The sequence below is a fragment of the Hemitrygon akajei genome, chromosome 10 (genome assembly GCF_048418815.1).
Source record: "Hemitrygon akajei chromosome 10, sHemAka1.3, whole genome shotgun sequence".
NCBI classification, from domain to species: Eukaryota; Metazoa; Chordata; class Chondrichthyes; order Myliobatiformes; family Dasyatidae; genus Hemitrygon; species Hemitrygon akajei.
The window spans coordinates 144,308,427-144,335,586 of record NC_133133.1 but is presented as its reverse complement, the minus strand read 5'-3'; the positions used below and the strand labels follow the sequence as shown (position 1 = coordinate 144,335,586).

At 41.8% G+C, this 27,160-nt stretch overlaps 1 protein-coding gene across 4 annotated transcripts in view; it reads right to left on the bottom strand.

Annotated features, from left to right (window-relative positions):
- The window catches only part of LOC140734764 (protein Wnt-7b), a 104,308-nt gene extending 77,545 nt beyond the window's left edge, over nucleotides 1-26,763 (bottom strand). For 2 of the 4 annotated variants that reach the window (XR_012100609.1, XM_073059227.1), the window contains exons 1-2: nucleotides 9,233-9,450; nucleotides 8,072-8,298 (exon numbers count right to left, since the gene is read on the bottom strand). Coding sequence is in view for 3 of the 4 variants with exons in the window: in XM_073059227.1 (XP_072915328.1) it covers nucleotides 8,072-8,298; nucleotides 9,233-9,315 (310 nt within the window). In the remaining variant the exon portion in view is untranslated. Of the gene's footprint in view, nucleotides 1-8,071; nucleotides 8,299-9,232; nucleotides 9,451-24,010; nucleotides 25,106-26,708 lie in introns of those variants that run through there. The other 2 variants (XM_073059229.1, XM_073059228.1) reach the window with 2 other exon arrangements.
- Nucleotides 26,764-27,160: the final 397 nt, after the last annotated feature.

Genomic DNA, 27,160 nt, shown 5'->3' with positions numbered 1-27,160 from the left:
TGATATCCATCCACAGAATCAAAAGACCGTCTAATAATCTTCAGTGACAACTAATTGATTCTGAGCAGTGCCTTACAGAAACAAGGCTTAGTGGCTTTGAAGATGCTGATGAAGTTAAACAAATAGAAGCAAAATAACATGCTGCATTTAAATGTTGTCGATATCTAATTAACAGTAGCATTCCCATATGTTTGTTTTATATTGCCAGCTTTGTATTTTCTTTAATAATGTTGTTACTGAAATCAATTGAGTTACATCATGCATATATCAGATCACAAGTTTATAGCTCTTTATTAATCTTTAACTGCTTGTTACAGTGGCTACCTTATAGTTGACTTTACAAACTAACGCAATCACTATCAAAAGCAGTGATTTACTATGAACATTCAAGATCCTTAGGGATCTACGTAGCTTTTGGTTAAGGCACTGAATTGCTTGATTGATTATGTTTAACTTGTTTCTGGACAACTACTGAGGGTGGCACAGTAGCCTTTATAATGCCAGTGATCCGGATTCAAACCCGCTGCTGACTATAAGGAGTTTGTACATTCTCCCCGTGACCGTGTGGGTTTCCTCCAGATTCTCTGGTTTCCCCCACATTCCAAACACGTAGGGGTTAGGGTCAGTAAGTTGTGGGCACACTATGTTAGCACCAGAATCATGACATCACTAGCAGGCTGACCCCAGCACAACTTCAGACTGCATTGGTCATTGACATAAAACCTATTCCAGTCTGTTTCGATATACATGTGATAAATAGAGCTAATCTATTCTTTAGCTATTAACTAATAGCCAAAGCACACTGAATGCATGCAATATGAATTCTAAGCAACCAAATGACTAATAAGTTGTAGGAAGTGGGACCGCAATATAGCTTAGATAAATATTTCCATTCCTACCTCCATTCCCTTCTGATCTAGTTAACTTCTTTCTGTGAAGTTGAGTGAAAGTTATCCTGTGGTAATGAACTGGAGTGAATTTGTTACGTTTTTAAAAGTCTTTTTCTCCTTATAAGCCAAATAACAAGCAACAAACCTTTCCCTTTCAGATTATGGTTCTTCAAAAAGTCTTCATCTGGACTTTGTGTTGGGATATTTGTCACATAGCATTCTTCAAAATTCTCTGACCAATTCAATTATATTGACCTCAGGATCCACTTAGGCTAGTTCACCATAGGGATTTCCTGAGCAGTCAAAGATCAGTGTAATAAGGAATGAAGCACCCACACCACTTGTCAGCAGTGCAAGGGACAAATAATTAATATTTAAGAAATTCTAACTTTATTATAGTTATTAAATCTAAAACGTTGACACATTCCTCCACTCTCCATTGATGCTGTTTAACCTGTTTTCCATGATTTTTCTGTCTGATTTTCTGATCTCCTCCATGAACAATAGAGTGATTATGATTTACATCATGTCCAATAATACAAATAAAGTTCAGAGTTTATGCTAAAGTGGTTGCTTTGAGATGACTGGCTCTGTGAGGACTGAATAAAGCAGCAGAAAAGGCTTTCTGCACTTTCACAGGATACTTCAGTCGCAGCTTTAAGGGGATTTGGCATCATCTCTGCATCAGCTAAATGTGCTGGAATACAGAGAAAGGAAAGCAAAACAGAGACACAGAAATTCTTGGCTAACTTTGTTTTAGGTAGTAAGAGCGACTGAGTGCTTCATCTGCTGCCTTTATGAATAAGTGAAGTAACCAAAGGCTCAGTGTCAGTGATACAAAGTACTAGAGATTCTGTTTGCCCTCTGATGGCATGTGATGAATTACTGCAACTGAAAGGAAGGGAATGACTTTTGCATTTTGCCCTATGAACTGTTACATTGTTTTTGTGCCTCTATTAAAAAAAAACCAACAAGATATACATCTTATCTAGATATTGTTAGGAACAAATCTGCAAGTGCATTAGTAACACATGCTGACGACATTAATGGGAAAGTGAGGTTAAAACTCTCCAAATGACATCCTTACACTGCTGGTAATCAACCAGTTCACTTTTTCTTCCTCCTTCCCTTCAGTACCATTAATAGACTTGTGACATCTGTGACATATTAAGTTAATGTGGCCTAAGAGGAAACTGCAACTAACATAATATGTTAATTTTTATATGGTAAACATTTCATTTAAGAAGGGGAAAAAAACCATGATTAGTACTGAGAAGCATCCAGAAAATAACTTGAAATTATAATGCTTTTTTAAATGTTCCCAAAGCATTTATTGCTGATGGGGTTATTCTGAGTAGTAGTTGCTAATGCAAGACAGAAAACAAAACAGCTGATCTGGCTAGACCAAGCTCCCACAAATGTGATAATAAGCAGATATTTCATTTTCATGATTATTTTTTAAAGGATACATTGTTAGTCTGTACAATAGTGATAACTCCTTGATTTTCAAAAACATGTCATGGGATAGGTCATACCTTCTTGACCAAGCAAATTGGTCATAGTTTAGGATCACATCTAAAAGAAACCACCTCAGATTACACACTGTGTATTTCAGATTTGGTTTTTTGTGTGCAAATATGCTACCTTTCTACATTTTCCTTCCACCTTTAGGGATGGTGAAACTACTTAACTTTTGAAAGTTAATAAGTAAGCATCAGTATTTAATATTGTTTAAAGAACAATTGTCCCAGCACCACCCTATATCTACTGATGAAAATGAGTGGAAATAGCACAGCTACAATTCTCAGTAGGGAGCAATTATTTTAAATTGATTGCAGAGAGTATCTTGTGGCAAATATTCAAGTGTCTGACTTTATATTTATTCCTTTAAAACAGATGAAGCAAACATTTTGCACTCATTAGCACCAGTTTCTCAGGATTCATGACCCTAACTAATCTACTGGTTAGATCATTTTCCATAGAGTTGCCTAATACAGAAGTTGTATCTGATATCTGACTTTTAAACTTATTATTGTTTTTTTTTGTAAATGGTTACGTAGTCCGAAGCCCTGCTCTACAGAGGCACCAAAAACAGATCTAATTCACATCAATGGTCTCTGCTGGCATGAGCCATAGCTGCTCGCGTGAATTGGACAAAAGGAAGCAGCAAGCTACAGTTGCAAATCTGCCTGTTCATGGTACTCTGCAACTCATCAATATACAGCCAGCAACGTCTAATAGTCAGACAGAGTCCAACAGTGAGGGTATTCTATTGTATTCAATCATTCTTTCTTTGGGGCACTCCCATTTTCGTGGATGTTTGCGAAGAAAAATAATCTCAGGATGTATATTGTATACATTTCTCTGACATTAGATCTACCTTTAAGGCCTATTGTAGATATGGTGTATTCAAAATGACAGGGAATTGTTTGTACCCCAACTTCCATTAGACATTCCTCAATTTTATGTTGCCATTGTTCAAACTTCAAAATTAAAGTATCAAGGAAATAATGGATACAAGACTGACATCACAAATTTGAACAGGAAGCCAATTTATAATCCTTACCCATCTCTCACTATTAACAAAATTGTTATGGAGTATTTCAGTTGTTGTAGCAGTTCAACATTTTTGATAAGTTTAGTATATTCTTTGTTTCATTGAGTGTTATTCAATTAAAATTACAAAAGATTTACTCAAACAACTAGTAAAATGTACAGGAAATATTCACTGAATTAGAATTGGTTGACCCAAATCACCAACCATAATGACTTCTCTGGGCCACATGCACAGCTCATCCCTTAATGGCCCTCTACAATCTTGAGATGGTGATGAGTTTGAATAGTGACTAGGCTTTGGGCAATGTTGCATGGAGATTGTACCTAGTCTGAGACAGACTTTGACAGAAGGGTTATGCTTTCTCTCAAATTTGTCATTAAATGTACATCTCTGATGCTGAAATATTTAAAAACTATTAAATTTGAAGTAAATTTTATTTGGAAGTATTTTCAGAAGTTAACACGTTACAACAATTAATTAAAAATATAAAACAACATAAAAATAATTCAATTCATAATTTGCACTTGACTCATCATTTGAAAGCTGAGAAATCCTATTGAAATCATTGGGATCCTCTACCAAGTATGATCTGGTGCAAGATCTGAATGGTGATTCCCCGGTACAATCCGAACAAGACTGGCCTTTACTGTTGGGTTCCACAGGCTGTCCAGTAACAGAGCTCAGTGAAAGACTTAGCCCCTGGAATTTAACAATAAATCTCATATTCAACTCGGATGCACAAATTCAAGATTTCTTCTGTTTAAGTGGCTAAATTCCAGCAGTTCCTTTTGGAACTGTTGGCCACAGCCAATTAAAACCCATTGTCTTAACACCACTATTTGTGTGACAGACTGAAAGATTGTTTTTTTCCAGACACACTTTGTTGCTTCACCTCAGTGCTTCTGTTACAAGTTAGTCCATCAAAGTAAGATCAGTCATTAGAAATACCTTTGTTGTTACTTTCACTCATGCTAAGCAACTACACATCACAGTAGAAAAATTCACAGTTTGGAAACAGACCCTTCAGCCCATTGAGACTGCACCAATAACCAAGCATGGGAAAACAGCAAACTGTACCAAATTAGGACATTGTTGTTGGTACAACAGAGTATAGCTATGAAGTCCTGATGAAGGGTCTTGGCCTGAAACATCGACTCCTTTCTCCTCTTCATAGATGCTGCCTGACCCGCTGAGTTCCTCCAGCTTTTTGTGTGTGTTAGAGTATAGTGTCAAGTGAAAGATCCACAAGGTTAAGAGCTTTGCTCTGGGTTCTCAGGATAGTTATTTTTCTACATTTCAAAGGCTTTCTATTTCTTCACTACAATTGATAAAATAAGTTCATAATCTATTGCAAAGATTTGCTGGCTGGTGGCGTAGTGGCATCAGCGCTGGACTTTGGGGCAGAAGGTCCCGAGTTCAAATCCAGCCGGCTCCCGTGCACGCTTTCCATTGAGCTAGCAACTCAACCTCGTAAAAAAAGAAATTACCTGCTACGGAAACTTCAACAGCAAAAAAGTTGATGGCCTATGTTCTCTCGTGAGTTGAAAGGCAATTTCTCTCTCTCTCTTTTCTTTCTATTGCAAAGATAGCAAATAGCTCCCAGTAATTCAGGCAAGTGTTGCATGTGCGTGTGCACTTGGAATATTATTTACAACCAACATTATGGGATTGGGGTTTGAAATAAATATTTCTTTATTGATTCATTAAGATATTATTTAAATGTAATTGTGTGAAAGCTGCTGAGGTCCGAGAGATTAATATATGATGATTTATCTTCAAGATCTTGTTAATGATGATTGTTGGATCATAATCATTTTAGAAGCTAGAGATCCAAGGGCCAGTCTCCTTTGGGGATCAGAGGTGGAGAGGGTCAGTAACTTTCAATTCCTGAACACTTATTACCCTGCAACCATCAGGCTTTTGAACCAGCATAGGTAACTTCACTCACCTCAACGATGAACTGAACCAGTGTGGATAACTCCACTTCCTAACCCTAACCTCAGCACTGAACTGACTTCACAAGTTATAAACTCGCTTTCAAGGACTCTATGACTCATGTTCTCAGTTTGTTTGTTTGTTTATTTATTTATTTTCTCTGTTTGTCTTCTTTTGCAGATTGGTTGCTTGTCAATCTTTGTTTATGTATAGTTTTTCATAAAATTTATAGAATGTCTATTTTTCTATAAATGCCAGCAAGAAAATGAATCTTGAGGTAGTATATGGTGACATATATGCACTTTGATAATAAATTTACTGTGACTTTGATTGAGAGTCATTGAGTAAAGAGCACTGAGACAAGTCTTTCACTCAATCTGTCCATGCGTTTGGCCCAGATTGCTCTGAAGCTTTCTATCCATGTACCTTCCCCTAGCAGTTCATTCAATGCCACCACCCTCATGTGAAAATGGTGCACTTCAGATCCCTTTAAACCCTTCCCTTCTCATCTTAAACCTATGCCCTCAAATTTTAAAATTCTCTATCTTGAGAAAAAGTCTGTGACCACATGACCCTCATGATTTTATATACCTCTACAATATCACCCGTCAGCCTCCTCTACTCCAAGGGAAAGGCATTGTCCAATCCTTACAACTCAAATTCTCCACTTTCATGAACAGCCTTGTGAACCTCTTCTGCACCCTTTGCAGCTTAATTTCATCCTTCCTATAGCCAGTCAACCAGAACTGCAGACAATACTCCAAGTGCAGTTTTGCTAACAACTTGTACAGTTGTAACATAACATCTCAAATCCTTCATTCAATTCCATGACCAAAGATTGCAACTGAGTGAAACACCTTCTTCACCATCTTCTGAATCGACACTTTCAGGTGAAGTCATTTGGGCCCACGTGCGGCTTGCCTGGATAACATGCAGAATTTCTGTTTTACAAACGTGTTACAATGATCAGTACCAATTGGTCAAATCCAATGAATTTGACATTGCTTGGTTACAAAACACCAAACATTTCATGATTAGCAAGGGGGTGGGGGTGGAGTTGTTGGTTGGCAGTTACAAGAAATGTAACTGAAACAACCAGATCCGTATGTGTATAAATATTGTGATAATGACCAGGGACAACAAGCTGAAAGCTGAATATTCTGTAATTCATCTCCAACTCCCTAAGACCATCTACAAGGGATAATTCCGGATTGTAAAATAATACTGTCCATTTCCCTGGATAAATGCGGCTGCAAAAATACTGAGGAAACGTGATGGAGAGGAATAAAGATTCGACCTTTTGGGCCGAGACCCTTCCTCGAGACTGGAAAGGAAGAGAGAAGTCAGAATAGGAAGGTGGGGGAGAGGAAAGAATACAAGCTGGAAGGCGATAGGCTTCTTCCCCCGTCCATTCCAGTCCTGATGAAGGTTCTCAGCCCAAAACACCCACACTTTATTTTTCTCCATAGATACCACCCTACCTAGTGAGCTCTTCCAGTACTTAGTATGTGGTACTCTGGATACAGCATGCGCAGAATCTCCTATTCACCAGGAAGCATGACACTGCTCCGTACAAACCACCCTGCTTGATTACCACCCGCTCCATCATCTTAAACAAACCTCATTCCTTACACCACTAGCTGCTGTACATAGTCTCTGCATGAAGCATCACCACCAGCTGGCAAATCTTCTTCAACATCACCTCTAAAACTAGAATCTTCATTTCACAGAACGTGTAGAGCGACACGCTAGCTGCTACACCATCCAGCCTAGTTTTTAAGGTACTGATTGAGCCGCAGTCCTGTAGCTGCTATCATTCAGCGGCCTCTCTGGAATGATTCAAGGAGGATGCTCGTCGCCAGCCAGGGATGGGCAACAGGTGCTGGCTTTGACAAATACGCACACTTTGCAGGGAAGAATAAAAGGACAATTGTGCTTTTCTTTTGAACGTGATAATTACCTATCCTATCTTTAAACAAATTTCACATATAAAAACAGCGTTGTGTAATCCGGTGCCGAGCCTCTGTATATTCAGCAGGTGCCTCATATTTTGTAACCGGAAATTGCAATTTTACTCCAAATAGTTACTGCGTAAATTATTAACAGTGTTGCGAGTCATCTGTCTGCATCTCCGCTTTTGTAAATCATCGAACTCCGCGGTTGTAAATGTATTGATTAACTCTGCTAACACAAAATCGGTCTGATTGATAGGCAATACTTTGAGACGGAAGCCGACAATATCACATCCATCAGAGTGGTAACACATTCCTCTCCTCCAACGGAAACAATACCCCTTTGTTTTAGAAGGCGTGTGCTGCAATTACAGGAGCCGCCGGAGCAATACTTGAGTTGCCAGTTAATATTGTCAGCATAATTTTCAAATCTACTTTCGGCATTATCCAAGTTCCAAACGGCAGTATTTTGAGACAATTAATAACAGCAATGAGAAGTGCAAGACAAATTGTTTACAACTATTCGGACTTTAACTGGGTATAGGGTGAACAATTAGAAAAGGCACGTGTTAAAACAAAATGACCCCAAGGGCAAGAATGCAAAACCTGCTCACTCTAAGGTAACAGCAGTAAGTTACTGAAGACAGGGACAACACTGGCCCCCACTCGCTCAGATAACAGAAGCTTACATCGCCATTGAGGGTTGCCGTATAATGATTTTAGTCTGTCTTACTCACCCACTCTTAGTTCCTGTCCGAAGACGGTTTTCTCTCCGAGAGCCGAGCAGTTCCAGCGGCCGTACCTGAACTGATATTGGCACTCGTTGATTCCCATCTGCGCCCCTTCCCCGATCACGATGATGGCATCCGGACGGCTCTGACAGATCGCCCGCTGCCGGGGCGCCAGTCCTGGGATCTTGTTGCAAATGATATTCGCTCCCAAGGCGACAACTGAGGACAACGCTCTAAAATAGAACAGCGACAGAGAACAATAAAATCAAATCACAACATAAAAGCAAATCGTCAGATCTATAAGGTGACTGTATGAGTTGGTGAGCTCTCTGTGCAAAACCACATCTGCAAGTGTTTCCAAATCAATAAACTTGGTTGAATTGGCACCCGTCCACTTTCTGCCCAGAACAGAAGTCACTACATTGCACTGGGCGGAAAGCCGCCACAAGGTCTGCAGTCATGTAATCCTTTCCCTGTTTAACACGGAACTACAAAATGAAGGGGTTAAACCAGCGAGCACGTCCTACTACGTAGAGATTTCCATTCTCTCCCCTCTCGCGAAACTCCTGTCCTTTGCGATCCCCCTGCGAGAAAAATAAACAACCACAGATTTTCTGAAGCACCCGGCTGAATAATGTATAATTAGCCGAGAGAGGGAGGGAGGGAGGGAATGTGTACATGTGGATTAATTTTAAACGGATGAAATTCAGAAGGGGAAGGAGGGGAAAGAATTAATATAACACAGAGCCAAAGTAATACGCACTTTGCCCTACCTAGATCAGAAAGCAGGGCTGAGCGAAACGCTCCCCAGATAACGAGCGCAATGTGCTTTTCTCTTTTCCTCCCTATTCTGGCATAAAGTAAATGCCAATTTGATAGATATATTTAAACATTTAAGGGGGAGGAGAGAAATTACCAGCTCACTAACTGGCGGTGTGAGCGGTATGACTGTAGCAAGTATCAGCCGTTGCAACAAGTAAAGTGCAGAGTAACGCAAAGGTATGATCAGACGTCTGATGAAGACCCGAAAAAGAGAGGAAAAAAATGCAAAGCATTCTTTCTTGCAAGTGTTAGAATTTACAGGCGAAACGACAAAGTGGCACAGCTACCGCGTAAACTGACTTTAAGATTTTCGAGGATTTGTTTTAAATGCTTGTTCTGACTTACAGGTAACTTCCGCTGGTGAGGATAAGGAACATCTGCGGGTAATAGACTGACAGGAGCACACTGCGGGACAAAAAGATGATCATGGTCGCTCTCTGCTTCAGTTCCTGCGCGTGCTGCTGATTTTATTATAATGAAAATGCTAGATTCTATATGTGAGCTTCTTCTTTGTGAAATTCCCCGGCAATCAGTCTTGTCCAGTGTCTTGCCGCTAGATTGGCGTTTTTGCCTCTCTTTCATGACGGAGCAGTGGTTTGCAGTTGTTGGGAGTTGCTGTTCAAATGGTTGAGTGTTTTGTGAGAGTTCATCAACTCTCAGGAGACCGCCTGTTGCAATTGGGCAGACAAGCTAATCCCAGCCGCTGTAATCCGCCCACTCCCTTTCAAATCACAATGGGGCAAAAATGACAATGAAAATCGCCCTGATCTGCTTATAGACAGCCAGATAAATCCTACAACCATCTTATTCACTTTCCAAAGGGGAAAAAACGGCAAATGGGCTTTACAACTCAGCGCAACAAAAATCGAATTGATCACACTTAAGGTGTCGGGTGGGGGGAGGGGGAGATTTCCCCCGGGTTCGGAGAAGCAGAATATCTGTAGCATTGTCTGTTACTCTAAGTGAAAAAATATCATTATTTTTATTATTATTATATTATTATCTGAATAGATGCATTGATTTAAATATGTCTCAGAAGCAACACTTTGCCTTAAGGCTGAACGATGCTCTTTGTTGTTGTTTAGGGTCTTAGATGATGTGACACACAATGTGAGAGTGAGAAATAGCACAGGACCTTACCAATGCAGTGGTCATGAATTGACACGGATTGCCAATCATTGGGGCGCAGGTGACAGATCACAGGTATTAAGCAGAGTTGGACGATGCCAATGGTCCGACACAATATCATAGCATTTTAAAATGTCGAGTGGATTAGTAATGAAGACCCTCCTTGGACGTCAGTCGTAAATTCTGACCGGAGGGAGAGTCTTTGAAATATAATTACCTTCTGGACCTTTGATCTGAAAAGAATTTGTTTGAACCATTTTGCCTATTGCAGGTTGTAGGTAAAAGAGTGGAAAAATGTCCGTTATGTTCTAAAGGCAGAGAGCACCATGGAATTATACACCATGGTCAAGTACCGCATCGCAGATTATTCAGAAAGGTGTTCCTCGTGGTGGTTCCCAAGAAACAGGGTGTCGAGAACGCATGGGGAGGGGGTGGTGGTAGTTCGGAAACAGAATTCCCTGTTCGAAAGAAACATCAAACGCACTCTCTTGATGAAGGACGGAGAGGGGAAATTATAAACGGCGTGGGTTTTTAGAATACTTTTAATCTCCTAATTTGAAAGCAGACATTTGCTTAATGAGGAAAGGATGAGTCATATGAACGGTGGACACAAGAGCATGAGAAATAGTGGTAGAAACAGGTTCTGGAGCCCCGAGCGTCAGCCACGCCATTCCATGGGCATACGGCTAATCTAATTTTGGCTTAAATTTTACTGCCTGTTCCCCGAAATGTTCCACTGCCCATACAAACCAAACACTGGGATACCCGGCCTGAAGCATACACATTTCATGTCTTTGGACCATTAGCCCACGTCGGACAAATTGCTCAGAATCCCAATACCAGAGAGTTGTGAGACACTGACACGTCTACTCTGAGGCTAATTAAAAAGTTTAATTTTCCGAAAAAATAATTTCGAACTGAAATTTCCTAGGGTGTTGTAAACTTATATTCTAAGAGGTCATTCCACACCAATAGTTGTCCCAGATCTGTTTCATGGGCAAAGTAGACTTTACAAAATTCGTGAGAAAATGAAATATTGTCTTTTGGTGTCCGCCCAGCGGCCATGCTGAAGTAGCAATACTCCCTTGCAAGTAATTTTGCTGTTAGACCTTCCGGGGTGGCGAACTACACACAAACTGGATTTAACCGGGCAGCCTAGTTTTCTAGGTATCATGTCACTGTACATACTTTAAACATCACCATGATCTAACATAGAAGGGGGTGGAGAAAGACATCTACATACGTGCTCAATCGCACATGTGCAGAGCTCTGTAGTGAGCAAAATAAAACTTTAAGCCCTTCACCTGCTCTCAGATCGGCTCTGACATCTAACTCCCCTAATGGTGGCCGAAGCTGAGGACCTGTACGAGTTAAGTGACGCTGGATAATTCCCGACAGAGGACCTAACGGGCTGAAATAGATCAAATTGTCTTCTAACACGTGGTATTTTTGAACTGAAACTGTAATTAATGGAGAGTGAAGTTGCCAGTGGTAACAGTGCACCTGCGAATTGTGATTAGATTTCCCGAACATAATCTTCGCACCAGTGTTAAAACTTGTTCTTGAGCTCCCACGTGCTGCTTGCGGCGAGCCCGTGCACAAGCGCGGCGTGGACGGGCCCATCAGAGACAGACAAAACTGTAAACACGAGACGTGGTGGTCTCATAACATATATAGCATGAAGGGAGCAGCTTTATAAATCCCAACCACCGCCCCTCCATGAATATGCATCCTTTATTCTCTTATCGGGCTTCTGGCTATTGAGACGCTTTGCTTTTTAATCAGCATTTGGGGCGGTATTAACCAGAATGTGTTTACATTCCTCTCCAGCCCTGTTCCACCTTGAGCGTAGAGCGCCGGTAAGCGGCTGTATATTTGTTTTAAACAGAAGTACTTTAAACACAATATTTTAACAGAGAAAAAATGTGTGTAATCTCTTCGCACAAACACAAGCAATGTTTATATTTTTACGATCAGTGCTTTCGAATATTACTGGCAAACCGCGTTTATTAAGAAAGGCCACGTGCTGTATCCTTTACAACAGTGCATGAAAAACAGGCTTGGTGCAATAACCTTCCGCCACAGGTCCTTCATGAAGTACACTTCGCTGGGATGCTCCCACAGCACGTACCCCTGCACTTTGTGTTCCAGTCGGCAACCCCTTGAAGCGAGTCTGTCTGGAGCAGTGGGTTTATAGGTAAGGAGTAAGAGATACAGAGGGAAATATACTTATGTCAGAATGCTGTTTCCGGATTAACATTCGACATTTGCTCCACAGACCTTGGTGAACAAACTTCAGCTTCTCTGTCTGAACACACCACTGTGCAACTGGGTGTTGGAATTCCTAACCCGTAGTCCGGTTGCACAGCCGTTTTCCCTCCAGGTCATCGTCAACACAGGTACCTCCCAGGGCTGTGGGCTGAGCCCCTTTCTGTACACTGGGCTCACACATGGATGCAAGGCCAACGACCCAGTAAGGACATTGTCAAGTGTGCCGTTGAGACAATGATGATGAGATTGCCTAGAGAGGAGGTGGAAGAGCAGGAAGCCTCGTGCCATGCAAATGACCTCTTTCTCGATGTCAACAAGGCAAAGGAGACTTCAGGAGTACTGCACGCTCAAATCCCTTTCTATATGGACAGCATAGCAGGGGAAGCAATGAGGAGCTTCAAGCTCCTGGGAGTGTGCATCACATGCAACCTCTGGTGGTCCCAGAACATCCGCCACAGTCAAGAGAGCTCTCCAACGCCTCTGCTTTCTGAGGAGGTTGAGAAGGTCTGGACTATGAACATCTATACTCATGATATTGTACAGTAGAGATCATCCTAACATGCTGCATCACTGCATGGTACAGGAACTGTACTGTGACAGACAAGAAGGCTTTACAACGGTAGTCAAACCCACCCAAAACATCACCAGCACTAGCCAACCTGCCATCAAGGACGTATATACAGAAAGGTGCCAGAAAAAGGCCAGCAATATTATGAAAGATCCAACCCACTGTGCTCATGGACTGTTTCTCCCACTCCCATCAGAGAGGAGGCTACGTAACATCTATGCCAGGGCCATCAGACTCAGAAACAGTTACTTTCCCCAAGCAGCAAGGGTGATCAACATCTCCAGCCACTGACCCAACCCTCCACACACCCCACCACTACTGCCTTATGATTTTCTGTCAGTCACCTTATGTACAGACACTCATGTACCTAGCGACACTTTATGTACATATGATCAATGTATATAAGCCATCTTATGTATTTATATTTACTGTGTCTTTTTACTATTGTATTCGTTGGCTTAGTGTGTTTTTAATATGTTGCTTCGGATCCGGAGTAACTATGATTTCATTCTCCTTTATGCTTGTGTACTGGGAATTACATAAACAATCTTGAATAAATAAGTTTTTTTTTCAACAAGAGCTTAATTGGAGTTTGGAATGCACTGAGAGGGTAGTGGAAGCAGAGGCTGTCACAATACCAACACTTGAATAGCCAAGGCACAGAATGCTACTGACCAAGTGGGATTAGTAGACACAGGTACTTGATGATCTACATGGAGCTAGAAGGCCAAAGGGCCTGTTTCTGTGCTGTGTGACTTTCGGGCTCAGCCTGCCCAAAACAAAGTCGTGTGCTTTTTCATTGAGTTGATGGCCTTCCAATAATAGTTGGCGGCCATCTCCATGCCTCCATGGGGACCACTCTTACAGCGCCAAGTCAATGGGTGCTAAGGAACTGTAGGTGATGATCTGGCAAGGATAGCCACTTCCTACCAATTCCTCAGAAACATCTGCAGTGGTATAGGCATTTCATGTACTTCAGAAGAATCATACTAGGATGTAACTCAACTCTATCCAAGCTATATTTTGGTCCAGAAGGAACAAAATCCAAAGTTAGTGACCAATTTCTTTGCTAAATGTTGACTACAAGATCGTGTCCACATGAGTAACCAACAGGTTCAGCGCTGCCCTGAGGCAAACCATCCACTCTAGCCTGTGATGAACAGCACCTTACAGTGGGATCTCTGAAATCCTTTTGGCTATTCATGGATATAAATACAAAGGAGGCTGCCAGAAAATTATATGCTTCCCTCATGCCTCTGGACCACAAGAGGGCATTTGAGAGAATATTCCCACGCAAGTACACGAAGAGCTCCCTCTCCCTGTCTCATCTTTGAGTCCTTTGGACGATATCCCAGTCATCAGAAGTAGTCAGGTTAACATCACTCTATTCCAGGCTGCCGTCATTGTGTTCTCTGTTCGTTTTTTTAGGTTTTTGACATTTCTGGCAGCATCAGAATTCATCCTCAACTCCAATAGCTCAAGATGATGGTAGTGAGCACCTTCTGGGAATGTGGCCATTAGATCACAGTTAGACATCTTGCTGGAGAGTATTTCAGGGAGCAATTAAAAGTGCAACAAATCGCTACATGGCTGGACTCACACAGAGATTTAACTAAGTAAGGGCAGCAGATCCAAATTTCTCATCCTGAACATATTAGTGAACCAATGGCCTTTTTACAATGACTAGATAATTGTGGCTACTTTTATTGTATCAAGTTAATATTTAATTTTAAATTAGTGAATTCATCTTATTTAAAATGCTACAGTTGTCATTGGTGCCATTTGAGCTTACGGCTCTCCATTGTTAGTCCAGGCCTCTGAGCTGCCTGTGTGGTAATTTAACTATTATACCAGTCACTGACCAGTACTCAGTCCACAAGCTTAGAAGCTTAGCTGACCATTTCAGTCTGATGCTGGGAACTAGTGTAGACCAATGCAAGAGTGAAGTCATGCTCCTGGACAGTCAGACCAACCGATACTTTGTACCCATCACTATTATCTTATGGCCTAAAGGTGCTGGGTATAGAAACTCAGGGGCCACTTTATTAGGTATTTCCTGTACCTAATAAAGTGGCCACTGAGAGATTGTTCATGATCTTCTGCTGCTGTAGCCCATCCGCTTCAAAGTTCAAGATGTTTGTGCATTCAGGAGATGCTCTTCTGCACACCATCACTGTAAAGTGTGGTTATTTGAGTTATTGTCACCTTCCTGTCAGCTTGAATCAGTCTGGTCACTCTCCTCTGATCTCTTTAATTAACAAGGTGTTTTTGGCAGCACAAACTGCACTCACTAGAGTTTTTTTTTTGTTTTTCATGCCATTCTCGAGACTGTTGTGCATGAAAATTCCAGGCCATCAGCAGTTCCTGTGATACTCAGACCACCCCATCTGCACTAATGATCTTTCCACGCTCAAAATGACTTAGATCACCTTTATTCCCTACTTTGATGTTTGGTCTGAAGAACAACTTGACTATGACTGCATGTTTTTATGCATTAAGTTGGCTGATTAGATATTTGCATTAACAAGGTGTACAGTTGTACCTAAAAAAAAAGTGGCCACTGAGTGTAGTTCAGTGTTCCAAAGGCTGAACCAAAAATTAGTAGGAAATTAGTTGGGAAGCGGCCTGGCTGAGGGAAGTGCCTGGTTTTAAAAGTGCTAGTCTTTGGCTCAAGAGTCTTTGGCGAGGAGGCTGAGGGAGGAGACTACACCAGGCACAATTGGAGAGGGTGAAGACATGACCGCTAAGCTGATTCAGTGTGCTACGTGCATGATGTGGGAGGTCAGGGACACTGATGGTGCCCCCAGCTGCTACAGCTGTGGAAAGTGTGTCCAGGTTCAGCTTCTGAAGGAGCATGTTGCAGCACTGAAGAAAGAACTGGATGACCTCAGGTTTATCCGCGAAAACGAGAGGTTTCTGGACAGGACCTACAGTGAGGTCGTTACACCGAGGATACCGGAAGAGCGAAAGGGGGCGACGATGAAGAAGGAAAGGATGCTTGAAGTATCGGAGACCCCAGGGGATGTACCTCTCGTAAACAGGTTCACCTGCTTGGAAGCTGTCAGGACTGAAGATACTGCCAGTCTGAGAGGCGGACAGGTCTGCGAGCTGAAAATTGGTGCAGAAGCAGAGCCGAGGAGTCAGACATCAGGAAGAGCCGTGGTAGTAGGGGACTCCATAGTAAGAGGTACGGAAAGGGGTTTCTGCGGCAACAGGCGAGATTTAAGGATGGTGTGTTGCCTCCCTGGTGCTAGGATCCAGGACATCATGGACCGATTGCAGGGAATCCTCAAGGGTGAAGGTGAACAGCCGGAAGTGGTAGTGCATGTCGGCACAAATGACATCGGGAAGTAGAGGAAGGACATTCTGCAGCGGGACTTCAGAGAACTTGGAAGAAGGCTGAAAAGCAGGACTTCCAGGGTGGTTATCTCTGGTTTGCTTCCAGTTCCTCGTGCTGGAGAGGGCAGGAACAGGGAGATAATGGATCTGAATGTGTGGCTGAGGAACTGGTGCAGGAAGCAAGGATTTACATTCTTGGACCACTGGGATCTGTTTTGGGGTAGGGATGAATTGTACAAAAGGGACAGGTTGCACCTTAATAGGAGGGGGACCAGCATTCTGGCAGACAGGTTTGCCACTGCAACATGGATGTGTTTAAACTAAGCAGTGGGGGGGGGGGGGGGGGAGGAGATGAACTGGGAATGTAAGGATGGAGTTAAAGGGAAAGTGAAAATAAGAAAAATTAAAAAGGACAACAGAATCAATGGAGTAGAAAGCTCAAGAAGAGATCATACAGTATGGCCAAGTGAAATAGGAATTGCTATGAAAGGAGAGGGGAGTAATGAATTAAAAGTATTATATATGAATGCACGAAGTATAAGGAATAAAGTAGATGAGCTTGAGGCTCAGTTGGAAATTGGCAAGTACGATGTTGTGGGAATAACAGAGACATGGCTTCAAGCGGACAGGGCCTGGGAAATGAATATTCAAGGATATACATCTTATCGAAAGGACAGACTGACTGGCAGAGGGGGTGGGGTGGCTCTGTTGGTGAGGAATGATATTCAGTCCCTTGCGAGTCGGGACATAGAAACAGGGGATGTAGAGTCAGTATGGATAGAACTGAGAAATTCTAAGGGTAGAAAGACCCTAATGGGAGTTATCTACAGGCCCCCAAACAGCAGTCTGGATGTAGGGTGTAAGTTGAATGAAGAGTCAAAATTGGCATATCACAAAGGTAATGATACAGTTGTCATGGGGGATTTCAACATGCAGGTAGACTGGGAGAATCAGAATGGTACTGGACCCCAAGAAAGGGAGTTTGTGGAATGCCTCCGAGATAGATTCTTAGAACAGCTTGTACTGGAGCCTACCAGGGAGAAGGCAATTCTAGATTTAGTGTTGTGCAACGAACCGGATTTGATCAGGGATCTAGAGGTAAAGGAACCATTAGGAAGTAGTGACCATAATATGATATGTTTTAACCTACAATTTGAGAAGGAGAAGGGAAAATCGGATGTGTCAGTATTACAGTTGAACAAAGGGAACTATGGAGCTATGAGGGAGGAGCTGGCCAAAGTTCAATGGAACAATACCCCAGCAGGGAAGATAGTGGAACAACAATAACAGGTATTTCTGGGAATAATGCAGAAGGTGCAGGATTGGTTCATTCCAAAGAGGAAGAAAGATCCTAAGGGGAGTAAGGAGCAACCATGGCTGACGAGGGAAGTAAAGGGCAGTATAGAAATAAAAGAGAAGTATAACATAGCAAAGATGAGTGGGAAACTGGAGGACTGGGAAGCTTTTAAAGAGCAACAGAAGATAACAAAAAAGGCAATACACCAAGAAAAAATGAGGTACGAAGATAAACTAGCCAAGAATATAAAGGAGGCTAGTAAAAGCTTCTTTAGGTATGTGAATAGCAAAAAAATAGTTAAGACCAAAATTGGGCCATTGAAGACAGAAACGGGTGAATTTATTATGGGGAACAAGGAAATGGCAGATGAGTTGAACAGGTACTTTGGATCTGTCTTCACTAGGGAAGACACAAACAATCTCCCAGATGTAATAGTGGCCAAAGGAACTAGGGTAAAGGATGAACTGAAGGAAATTTATATTAGGCAAGAAATGGTGTTGGATAGACTGTTGAGTCTGAAGGCTGATAAGTCCCCGGGACCTGATGGTCTGCATCCCAGGGTACTTGAAGAGGTGGCTCTAGAAATCATGGACGCATTGGTAATCATTTTCCAATGTTCTATAGATTCAGGAACAGTTCCTGCTGATTGGAGGGTGGCTAATGTCCCACTTTTTAAGAAAGGAGGGAGAGAGAAAACAGGGAATTATAGACCGGTTAGCCTGACGTCAGTGGTGGGAAAGATGCTGGAGTCAATTATAAAAGAGGAAATTACGACACATTTAGATAACAGTAGAAGGATCAGTCCGAGTCAGCATGGATTTATGAAGGGAAAATCATGCTTGACTAATCTTCTGGAGTTTTTTGAGGATGTAACAATGAAAATGGACAAGGGAGAGCCAGTGGATGTAGTGTACCTGGACTTCCAGAAAGCTTTTGATAAAGTCCCACATAGGAGATTAGTGGGCAAAATTAGGGCACATGGTATTGGGGGCAGAGTACTGACATGGATTGAAAATTGGCTGGCTGACAGGAAACAAAGAGTAGCGATTAACGGGTCCCTTTCGGAATGGCAGGCTGTGACCAGTGGGGTACTGCAAGGTTCGGTGCTGGGACCGTAGCTGTTTACAATATACATTAATGATTTAGATGAAGGGATTAAAAGTAACATTAGCAAATTTGCCGATGACACAAAGCTGGGTGGCAGTGTGAAAAGTCAGGAGGATATTATGAGAATGCAGGGTGACTTGGACAGGTTAGGTGAGTGGGCAAATGTATGGCAGATGCAGTTTAACGTGGATAAATGTGAGGTTATCCACTTTGGTGGCAAGAACAGGAAGGCAGATTACTATCTAAATGGAGTCAAGTTAGGAAAAGGGGAAGTACAATGAGATCTAGGTGTTCTTGTACATCAGTCAATGAAAGCAAGCATGCAGGTACAGCAGGCAGTGAAGAAAGCTAATGGCATGCTGGCCTTTATAACAAGAGGAATTGAGTATAGGAGTAAAGAGGTCCTTCTGCAGCTGTACAGGGCCCTGGTGAGACCCCACCTGGAGTATTGTGTGCAGTTTTGGTCTCCAAATTTGAGGAAGGACATTCTTGCTATTGAGGGAGTGCAGCGTAGGTTCACAAGGTTAATTCCTGGAATGGCAGGACTGTCATATGTTGAAAGATTAGAGTGACTGGGCTTGTGTACACTGGAATTTAGAAGGATGATAGGGGATCTGATTGAAATATATAAGATTATTAAGGGATTGGACATGCTGGAGGCAGGAAGCATGTTCCCGCTGATGGGTGAGTCTAGAACTAGAGGCCACAGTTTAAGAATAAGGGGTAAGCCATTTAGAACAGAGATGCGGAAAAACTTTTTCACCCAGAGAGTGGTGGATATGTGGAATGCTCTGCCCCAGAAGGCAGTGGAGGCCAAGTCTCTGGGTGCATTCAAGAGAGAGTTAGATAGAGCTCTTATAGATAGCGGGATCAAGGGATATGGGGAGAGGGCAGGAACGGGGTACTGATTGTGTATGATCAGCCATGATCACAGTGAATGGCGGTGCTGGCTAGAAGGGCCAAAAGGCCTACTCCTGCACCTACTGTCTATTGTCTATTGTTGTGATTGGAGCTTTCTCTCACCATAATTCTCGAGAACTTGAAGATAAGGTGCAACATATTTGCAGAGTTTCTCTAGGTCACATAAGTCTGGCTGATTCCCCACAATACCACTGCCATAAATTAAAGGAACCACCTTCCATTTGGGCTGAAGATTCACAGAGGCATCATGCATGAAGCTCCAACTAAATGAAGAATAATGACTCAAATGCCAACCTTTGTACACGTGGCTGCTTTGAGCCTGCTATACCATCTCAGCATCTACAGGTTTACCCAACCTCCTCTCTTGGAAGGTTGTATCTGACTTCATTAACCAAACTGTCACAACCATCCTAGCATGCTGGATCTCTACCTTCTCGCACTTCCAACTCCTCCTTTGGGCAACTGTCAGCTCAGAATATGCAATGTCTTGAAGGAAGGGAAGAACATTAATCTGCTTGGTCCTTTATCCAACCAGATGACTGACACCATTCTGTAGAACATCTCATTGCTGGTGAATAGATTTAATAATCACAACTCTCAAGAAGGGTAGTACCCATCTCACACAGGCGCCCCACTTATATGATGCTCTTAACCATACATTGGACACATAAATTCTGTTCTATGGTTCATACTTATGGTAAAGCTGTTAAAGTAATTTCTATTTCTTACTGATGAAACAAAAAGCTCTGTACATTTATGAATGTGTTTTCAAATTGTTCAATTGTGGTGCATATTGGCATTGTTGAATCCCAGGTGGTTGGTTACCAAATATTATACCTTAAACTCAAGAGCCTTTCATTCATTAGACTCATTGCGGCGGAAAGGGCAATGGTTCTTGCCCGTATCTATGAACTAAAGGTGAGCGATTCCACTTCAGAAAGTTGTTATCGGACTTCAGAACCATTTCTACAAACTGTTTGTTGATCGGAAATAACTGTTGGCACAATACGCCGTTCAGTTTGCAAAAATCAAAAGTACAACTGAATTATAAAGAAATTAATCATGATTTACTCATTTTCTGATCTTTCGACAAATGTTTGGCAGACCCGCCAAATATTTTACAAAGGGAAATTGGTGGGGGGGGGGGGGTTGCGTAAAATGCAGATTTTACAATGGAGCAGAGCGCAAAAGAAAATAGAAATTTGGCTGTGAATTTGGTAGTTCCTTACGAGTATGAAATAACGAAATCAGTCAGTAATTTACAACTGGTATTTATCACAGGTCGGAGTTTTTAAACTTTGCAGTCAGCCCACAACATTGATTCGGGTTCTGAGGCCACCGAAAGCCATATTTGCAATTAAGTACCTGAACAATACCAGATGCAGAAATACATTTGTCGGCTATTTTTAGCGCACCCATGAGAACGAATTTCAGATGGAACTACTCCCTCAACCGACCATTAAAGGAATATATAATCAGCGCGCGATTCACAGTTCATTCTTGTTATTAGAAAGCCCTGGAATAGTAAAGTGCAATTTCTGGGCTTGCTCGCTCTGAGGTGGGACATAAACCAGAACCTAACGGATTTCGCAGGGTTTGGGCAGAAGTACGTTGTGGAATCGTATCCAAGTATTTTGATTGCTACTGGTAGAAAATGGTTAGCAAGTCCTCTAGGATTTCACACTTCATCATTTTTAAAACTGAAATTACCTTGCTGTTTGTGAATGAACGACATTCTGATTAGGACGGGCAGTGCCCAAAGAGCATCGCTGACTGATAAGAGACAGCGCGCTTTATCTACAACGATTGGAAGCACACCTGTAGTAATATTTTGTCAATCCAATTGCTGTTTTAATCCGCATCATTCAGCTAATCTCACATCAATTGCAGAATCAGTGCTTTTGAGCCACGTTACTTTGAACTAGCAAATTTTAAGCAATGCTTTTTTATTTAAAGAGCAATGGCAAGGCATTATCAAACTAATCTGGCTGTTTTAGAAGGACTAGTTCAAGTGGAAACGTCGCTCAACGAACGTTTAAATTAAACTGAAATCTAGATGTAAAGTATATGTTGGTTATGAACCGTCTGCTAAAACCGACACGATGCTGGAGACTTTCTGGCAAATATCACATCATCTGTGTTAAATGCTTCTGATGGTGACACAAAAGCTTCCGGGTGACAATCGGTTGTAAATAAATACACGTTTTGATGTGTTTTTTTTAAATTAAAGAACTGCCACGACGTGGGAAATTCGAAACGAAACAGAAATGCTCAAAACAGATTTTCATTCACCGTTCTGTGTTTTCAATTTCGTGTAAATCCCTCAAACTTTCTAAGCTATTTTTATACATCAATATTATAAATTGTTGCTTTTAAAATTTGGACGCTATTTCTTCACGTTCAAGTAGGAATTATCGATTTGATAGGTGTATTAAACTTTTTCTTCTATTAAGGAAAAAGTGTAATCTAATCATACTTCATAAATTAGCATATACTATACTCTTTGCATCATTCCAAGGACAGGAACGAAATTGAAGCATTGAAGTATCAGTTAATGGTGGGGTGAGAGGGGGGCGAAAAACTGCCATTTTAATGCAGATGCAGTTTGTCGGTGTAAAAGTGAAGTTCCAATTAATGAGCTGTAAGGAAAGCCTAAGTGGCTCAGTGAAGGTCATATACTGATATTGATGTACTTAATGCGCTGCTCAGATATTAATTTCCAGTTAGGTGTAACTAGAAAATCAAAGTATGGTGACGGATATTTGGGGTGCGTGACCGCTTGATGGCTATCTCAATTATTTATAAAAAAATGATCAGTTTATAAAGATATATTAGGCAGCTAATTCTGCATACATCCAATTAGATACCGTTTGCAAAACGTGAAGATCGTCCTCTCTTTAAAGGTCACTTTTCCGCTCAAGCTTAATCCTGGTAAAAGTATATGGAGCAGTCGGGGAAAGCCCCAACTTTACGGCTTAACGAGCTCACAATTTCAGAGGGCCGAATCATTGTGAACTAAACCCCCCTCTGAAACCTCCTATCCGGAAATCTTTCAAATATCCGCCAATAATATAGTTCGGCTCTGATACACAACCACACAATAAACAAATGCCAACCCATCCTTAAAAACTTCGGAGTAATCGTACCAGTCTCCCTGTTAAAACAAAACTCGGAAGAGCAGCATGCACACGGAAATGTCGCCTAAATTGTGTCATCCATTCCAATAAGTCGATGTCCCGCCTATCGATGTCGCTAGCCTTCTTTAAGAATCTCTTAGTGACCAATTTCCCATCGACTTGGATCGCGAGGAGTGGACAGAACGAAGACGTAGTCTCCTTTGCGCTAAAAGGCTACTCATAGCAAGGACTGGTTTTGCTAACAAGTAGTTTGTTGTATTTTATCCAGCTCAGGGGAGGGAAGTAACTTACTGTGGATCAGAGTGAACATGATCCTATATAATTTGGCGCAAGCGTTTATTTAAAAAATAACAATTCATCTAAATGTCAATCATTCTTTGAGGATATTTATCTGGGATTTCAACTGAAAATTGGCACGGTTCGGTCTCGAGCTTTAATCAGGACTATTTAACTGGATGCCTTAGGTGGTTTCGTTCTGGCACAGTATTTTCGTTTGTCTCGTTTTGATCTATGTTGCTAACCAATCTCCCCTTTTCATTCAATCCTTAAACTCAGAACGCATCCATGAAATTATCATACGCATCGACTGGCTTTTTATTTGAAGAAAAGATTTAGCCGACTCTCAAAAAAAAGTTGTGCTTCTTCATACAAAATCCCACAACTATGCAGCAGCCAAAAGTATTTGAGTTCACAGAGGATAACAGGTAGCAGCGCATTCTAACAAACCGGGACTGTTGGGTTAGTGCTGAGGAATGTGGAAATACAACTTAGCCTTGCAACTAATAAGGGCATAGAGGCAAAGAAGTTGCCAAATATTCATAAAAGCGCAACCCGTCTATTGGGAGGGGGGAACTGCCCATTAAATTGATCATCTGAAGACCCCTAATTTCGGATAGAAGGTGTCGTCTGCCTACAAATTCTGCAACTTCGACCTCTATTTCGATTAGTTGTCAGGTAATTTCAACACGTACGTATGATGGATAGCATCGGTGGTTCTGCCCAGTCCTGCAAACTCGCTATGCTTTGAATCTGACAGCTAAAGATTTCATATCAACTGATATTTTGATGTGTTAAGGTGAGATTCAATATAAATTAATGTCGTGACCGAAATTCTATATATAAATATAGGAACAAACTTGCGCCCCCCCATACACCCCACAAAATAAAAGATCCAGCAACACAATAATATAAACAGCTAGAACAGATTCCTTTTGTCATTCATGGCCAATCAACCATGCACCTATAACATGATGGTTAGTACAAATACAATATATTTCACCTCTCCACAACACCCCCTCCCCCCAGTATATGTTGGTTTCCTCCTTCCAACACGGAATGTTAGTTTCTGCACTTACCCTAACCTGACGTAGGTGAGACCCAGGGAGAGGAAGACAAACGGAATCCACCTTCGAAAGTTCCTGTGCATGTTCTAGAATCAGGGATTCGCCGAAGAACTCAAATTCTGCGATGTTATCGAATTTTAAACACAGACAAGCAGATTTACAAAACCCACAGGCAGGCTCATAACGAATTAACAACCCTGTTTCATCGGTCGGTCGAGACTCAGATCACTGCAGAATATGCTCCCTTGCGCAGTATCAATGATGGGACACTCATAATCTTCCAGTTCCATGTGGATCCTTTCCCCATTTATATTCAGCTCTAGGAAAGATGGGGAAAGGGACCGACTCCACATTCGACCAAAGAAGGACACCGGAGTGTTATTCCAGTCTGCGCGGGCATCGCATTGTATGTGTTGTTAACTTGTCCCGAATTCTCCACTGTTCGCCTACTTAATATCTTTCTTGAACAATTGGCCTGTCGTAGACGATCGCCCGTTGAAGTTGGTTTAAAATAGCTCGTAATTCGTTCACCTCAACCTCGGTCTGATGACATCCATTTACCTGCTGATATGGTTTGCTGCAGAGCGACACGATCGTCACAGAAGAGGGAGAAGAGGGAGATGCAGACAGAGAGATACGCCTCCAATAAATCAAGATAGCAAAACGATGTCTGAGCAAGCTGCTGCCCATAGCTCACGAAAACACGTGTTACTTTTGTTCAAAAAGCTCTTCGCTGCCAACTAAAAAGATAGAATGCGACAGGTTGCGCGCAATAAACACCATGCTATTGAAAGGGGCTTCTCATTAACACTCCCTTCTCTGTGACTCCGCTTTATCAAATGTGTTTATGAACACGTCCACGATTTCAAGTTGAACATAAAGTCTTTTCTTTCGTGTTCCTTTATCGAAAACAATCCTGACACAGATATTTCAGAGCAGCACGTATACCATTGTGGAAAATGTAGAGAGACACGTGTATTCTGAACTGGGATGTTTTGCAATTATTTCACTTTGAATGAGAGAATCTGAAAGTACAATAATTCCCAAAGATGAACAATAATTGCTATGTGTGCGAATACGCGAGAAGCACATTCTTACATTGTTGCTGGCGTTGTTCAACTTTTTTTTAAAAAAAACTTTTGTTTCAGCAAGATATAGAGTATTCTCAGCACGCTTTCTCCCGCAGTTCTAAACACAGAAGGTGGTAAGGAAATCCTGCAATAAATTTCCATCCGGGAGAAATGCCAACATTTGCATCTTTGCAGTTCTTTAACTCTATATTTTATTTACATTTGATTTATTCAGGGTGAGTGAGAATTTTGATATAGTAATTAAGTACAAAATAGACACATTCCCAATTGAATCATTCATTGCTTTGACTTTAGCTGCACTTGAATTTTCCCCATCCCACTCACCCACCCAACAAGAAGTCTTCACCTCGGAAAAGGAATGGAAAGGCCAACTACTTTGAAGGAAAATAATCACATTGCGATCAATGTTCTTTGAACAATATGGCAAAGTCTGCGCTAGTGACACCGAAGTGACGGAATGCTGTCATTTTTTTCTGAGAGCCGGACTTCCTCCGTGCTTGTGACGAGGCCGCTCTTATCGCCTGCCAGCTGTGATGGTGAAGGGTCCGTGTGCACGGCTCACAGCTCCCCTGAAGGCGCAATTCACCAGTGGCTTTAGCAGGACGGCGTCAGGCATTATGCACCCGGCTACCGTACATCACCTCATTAATCTAATGAAACATGTCAATCTGAATAGGATCCCCAACCCTTGGAGTTCGCAGTTACACACATCAACTGTAGTTAATCTCGAGCGTTGACATACAAATCGCTTCCAAACATGAGCAACATATAATTTCTACCTGGGAGTAAACTGCGCCGGTCATCCCAGTAAGATTTAAACAACAATTTATTATAGCAGGTTGAACATTGCAAGTGGAAGTAGATCAGGGACTGTGACATATTTTACTGTGTGTGTCTAGTGTGCAAGTAGTGAGTGATTTTAGTCTACTTGCTTTCCACACATCAGTTCCCTATTCAATATTTTACGTTATTTGTATCTGATCTTCCCAAATATCTAACAACAATTTAGCTGTTATGGTAAATTGTTGACCAGTTTGAACCTGCATGTTTCATATTTGAAACAAAAAGAAAATGATAGGCCGCAACCACTTTTTGTCCTCTTACTTGACACAGTTTCCACTTGTTCTCCAGTTTTACTCTGGTCGTGTTGGACCACCGCACTTTTCCCAGCCCCACCATCGCCGCTCCACCCAACACGTGACCTTTCTCCCATCACTGCGCCGTGCGAACCTTTTCACGTTTTTTCACCCCCATGCTTACATTTCCTTTCTCCGCCCATTGCAAGGGTGTCATCTCACTGCACCCTTCCCTTTGTCTACTGTCCTCCACCACTGACCCAAGCTGATTGCTGTTCCACACCACTGGACGTTGATATTCCAAACCCAATTCCTTCCGGTCCTCAAGTTTGGCTTTAAGTTCACCGTCCAAAATCAGTTTTCTCAAATCACGACTTTTCTTTTTCACACCCTAACCGATCTGTTGGCCCGCAGTTTTCGCTCAAGTTACTAATCTGTATACTTAAACTGAATTAAATATTTAGTAACCTTGTGTGTCCAAATATATTTCACCAACTGTTTGAAAGAATCAGGCCGCTCCCCTCGATTCCAATCAAAACTTACGTGGCAACGTGGGGTTTATTTTGCCCCATGCAAAGCAATCTTCTTTAACTGCGGACTGGGTTTTGATTATTGGATGCTACTCTCTCCTGTGCTAAGTGAACATTATTGCCGCCGCTTCCCTGATGAAATTTGAGTTTCGGGATAGATTTGACTGTAGGTCAATACTGCCATCTAGCAAACGGAGCGCTGCGCACTTCGCTGCCTTTAGCAATCTGCCATCGAACGCTTTTCAAGTAGATGATTTAAAACCTGTTGAGATTTACTGCAAGTAACTTGTGTTGACATGACTGTCGCAGAAGTTAGTAAGCCAGTGTGTTCCCTCGCAATCACTGAAGAAGGAAAAAGCAGGAACGTTTCAGTCGCCAATTCAATCTCATTAACTACCAAAGGTAACAGTGACTTCCAAATCCTTGCTTTATCATTTTTCATGGTGGACATTTTTTATACCCCCC